This window comes from Austrofundulus limnaeus, unplaced genomic scaffold (genome assembly GCF_001266775.1).
Source record: "Austrofundulus limnaeus strain Quisiro unplaced genomic scaffold, Austrofundulus_limnaeus-1.0 Scaffold335, whole genome shotgun sequence".
In the NCBI taxonomy this organism is placed as follows: domain Eukaryota; kingdom Metazoa; phylum Chordata; class Actinopteri; order Cyprinodontiformes; family Rivulidae; genus Austrofundulus; species Austrofundulus limnaeus.
Genome location: NW_013952737.1, coordinates 137,603 through 139,521, shown reverse-complemented (window position 1 = coordinate 139,521; position 1,919 = coordinate 137,603). Strand labels below are relative to the sequence as shown.

General features: G+C 36.3%; 1 protein-coding gene across 1 annotated transcript in view; it reads left to right on the top strand.

Moving 5' to 3' along the window:
• Positions 1-1,919, top strand: part of agap2 (ArfGAP with GTPase domain, ankyrin repeat and PH domain 2) — a gene marked incomplete in the record, with an annotated part of 53,672 nt that overhangs the window by 27,678 nt on the left and 24,075 nt on the right. The window contains 1 exon segment of the mRNA XM_014022542.1: positions 678-782. Coding sequence (XP_013877996.1) covers positions 678-782 — 105 coding nt within the window.

Sequence of the window (1,919 nt, the reverse complement as noted above, 5' to 3'; positions counted from 1 at the left end):
GCATTTAGCTAAATGCTAAAATAAAGGAAAATGTAGCTCAAAAGTAAAAGTAGCTAAACTGTAACTACGGGCTAAATTTGTCTAAATAATAGTTGAAAGCTAAAATGAGCAAACCCAAAGCTAAAAGCTACAATAAGCAAAAGAGTGGTGGAGCACTAAATGTGGCTTGATAGCTAAAAGCAAAAAATATTCAAACTTTAGTTACAAGCTAAAATTAACTAAGCCACAAACAAAAACTGTTTTACAGAACATCTTTCAAAAGCTGAACAGTTCATGAGAAAACTAAAGAAACAATTTTGTTGAAATACAGTAGTTCTCAGGAAACGATGTTTTAAATAAATTAATGTCATTTCAATGTATTTAAAAAAGATTAATAAAATAATTGTAAAAATAATTAACATGAGCTACACTGAATGAATAGTTCAAACAGCAGCAAGTTTGCAGAAGTAGGCTATTTTTTATTAAAAACACACAGAAGAAACACCAAACAGGGTGTGGTGTAAAAGCTGACTCAGCAAATATCTATTTTTTTTCTTTCTGACATAAWAAACCTTTTTCTGGGGTGTGTTATTTATAGAAACGCTCTCAGCCTTTGTTGTCCAACTCTGTTCACTGCAGCTTGTGGCTCTATATTTAGTCAGACTGATGTGWGATCTGACCTCTGATGTTTTCAACAGGGCACCCTGTGGAAGAGAAGTGGGAGCTCTCTGAATAAGGAGTGGAAGAAGAAATATGTCACTCTGACCAACAATGGCACCCTGTCTTATCACTCCAGCTCCAGTGTAAGAGAAACAAGTCCACACCGGTCGATACAGCAGTAAAACACACGAGACTTGCACATTTGCACATTAAGTCCCATCAGCCACTCTGCACCTTTCTAAATTCAAACAGTCTAAAGGCATCAGCCYGGCTACGAATAAATGGAGTTCAGTTCAATCTCACTTTGATCCTCTAAAACAAAGAYCCAGACAGACTTTTCTACATGCATGGGGTCTGATTTAGACTACACATGTCAAAACTACCCCACCCATGGGCCAAATGTGGCTCGCCACAGCATTTCATGTGGCCCACAAGAGCTTCAGAGATTTATTAACTCAATGCATTAAAATAAGCAAACACTGCTCTAAAGCATRGTACTATCTCCCATAATGCATGTTGATTATTTTATGTGCAAAATAATGGCATCCTACCACTAGGTGGAGCTGCACGGGGTTCAAAAGTAGTATAAATTTGTCAACTAAAATCTCAATTTCCCTGCATTTTTGTCGGTTATTTTTGCTGCGTCCTAGATGTAATGAGAAGTAGGACTTTCCCACTAACAAGTTGTAAATTTAAACTCCACCCACAGTGAAAACTCCCTGTTCCCAGAATTCAAGACTTCCCATATCTCATCAGTAAAAAAAACTCTCCTATTTTTAATTTTAATAGTATTTCTGTTTTATTTATTTCACATTTACTCAGTCGTACACGTAGTACTTTTCATTGTTTAGAACACACAGTGTTAAAACACTGTTTCTATGCAGGAAAAACCACGTAGAGCTCAGTAATTGTTTGTTAGCAGTGCTCRGCCATAGCAATAAGATGAGGAACGTGATGTTTTGTTTATTGAAAGTTATAAATGTAACGTTGAAGTTAATTACAAATGGCCCTTTGAGGGCCACTACAACACTCATGTGGCCCTTAGTAAGTATAAGTTTGAAACCGTGAACAGAATGTCTGTAATTGACACAGATTTTCTCTCATTTTGCTTTAGAGTAATCTAACGATTTTTATTTTAAAAACTCTGCTTCAAATTAATTTTCTCTCAGAGCCTGCAGGACGATAAAAACAATAAAAATAAAATTAAATAAGTCAGATAAAGTTAGAAATAAGTCCACCGCTCTTCTCCCCGTCCTCTGCCCCTCCTGCCTGCTCTGTTA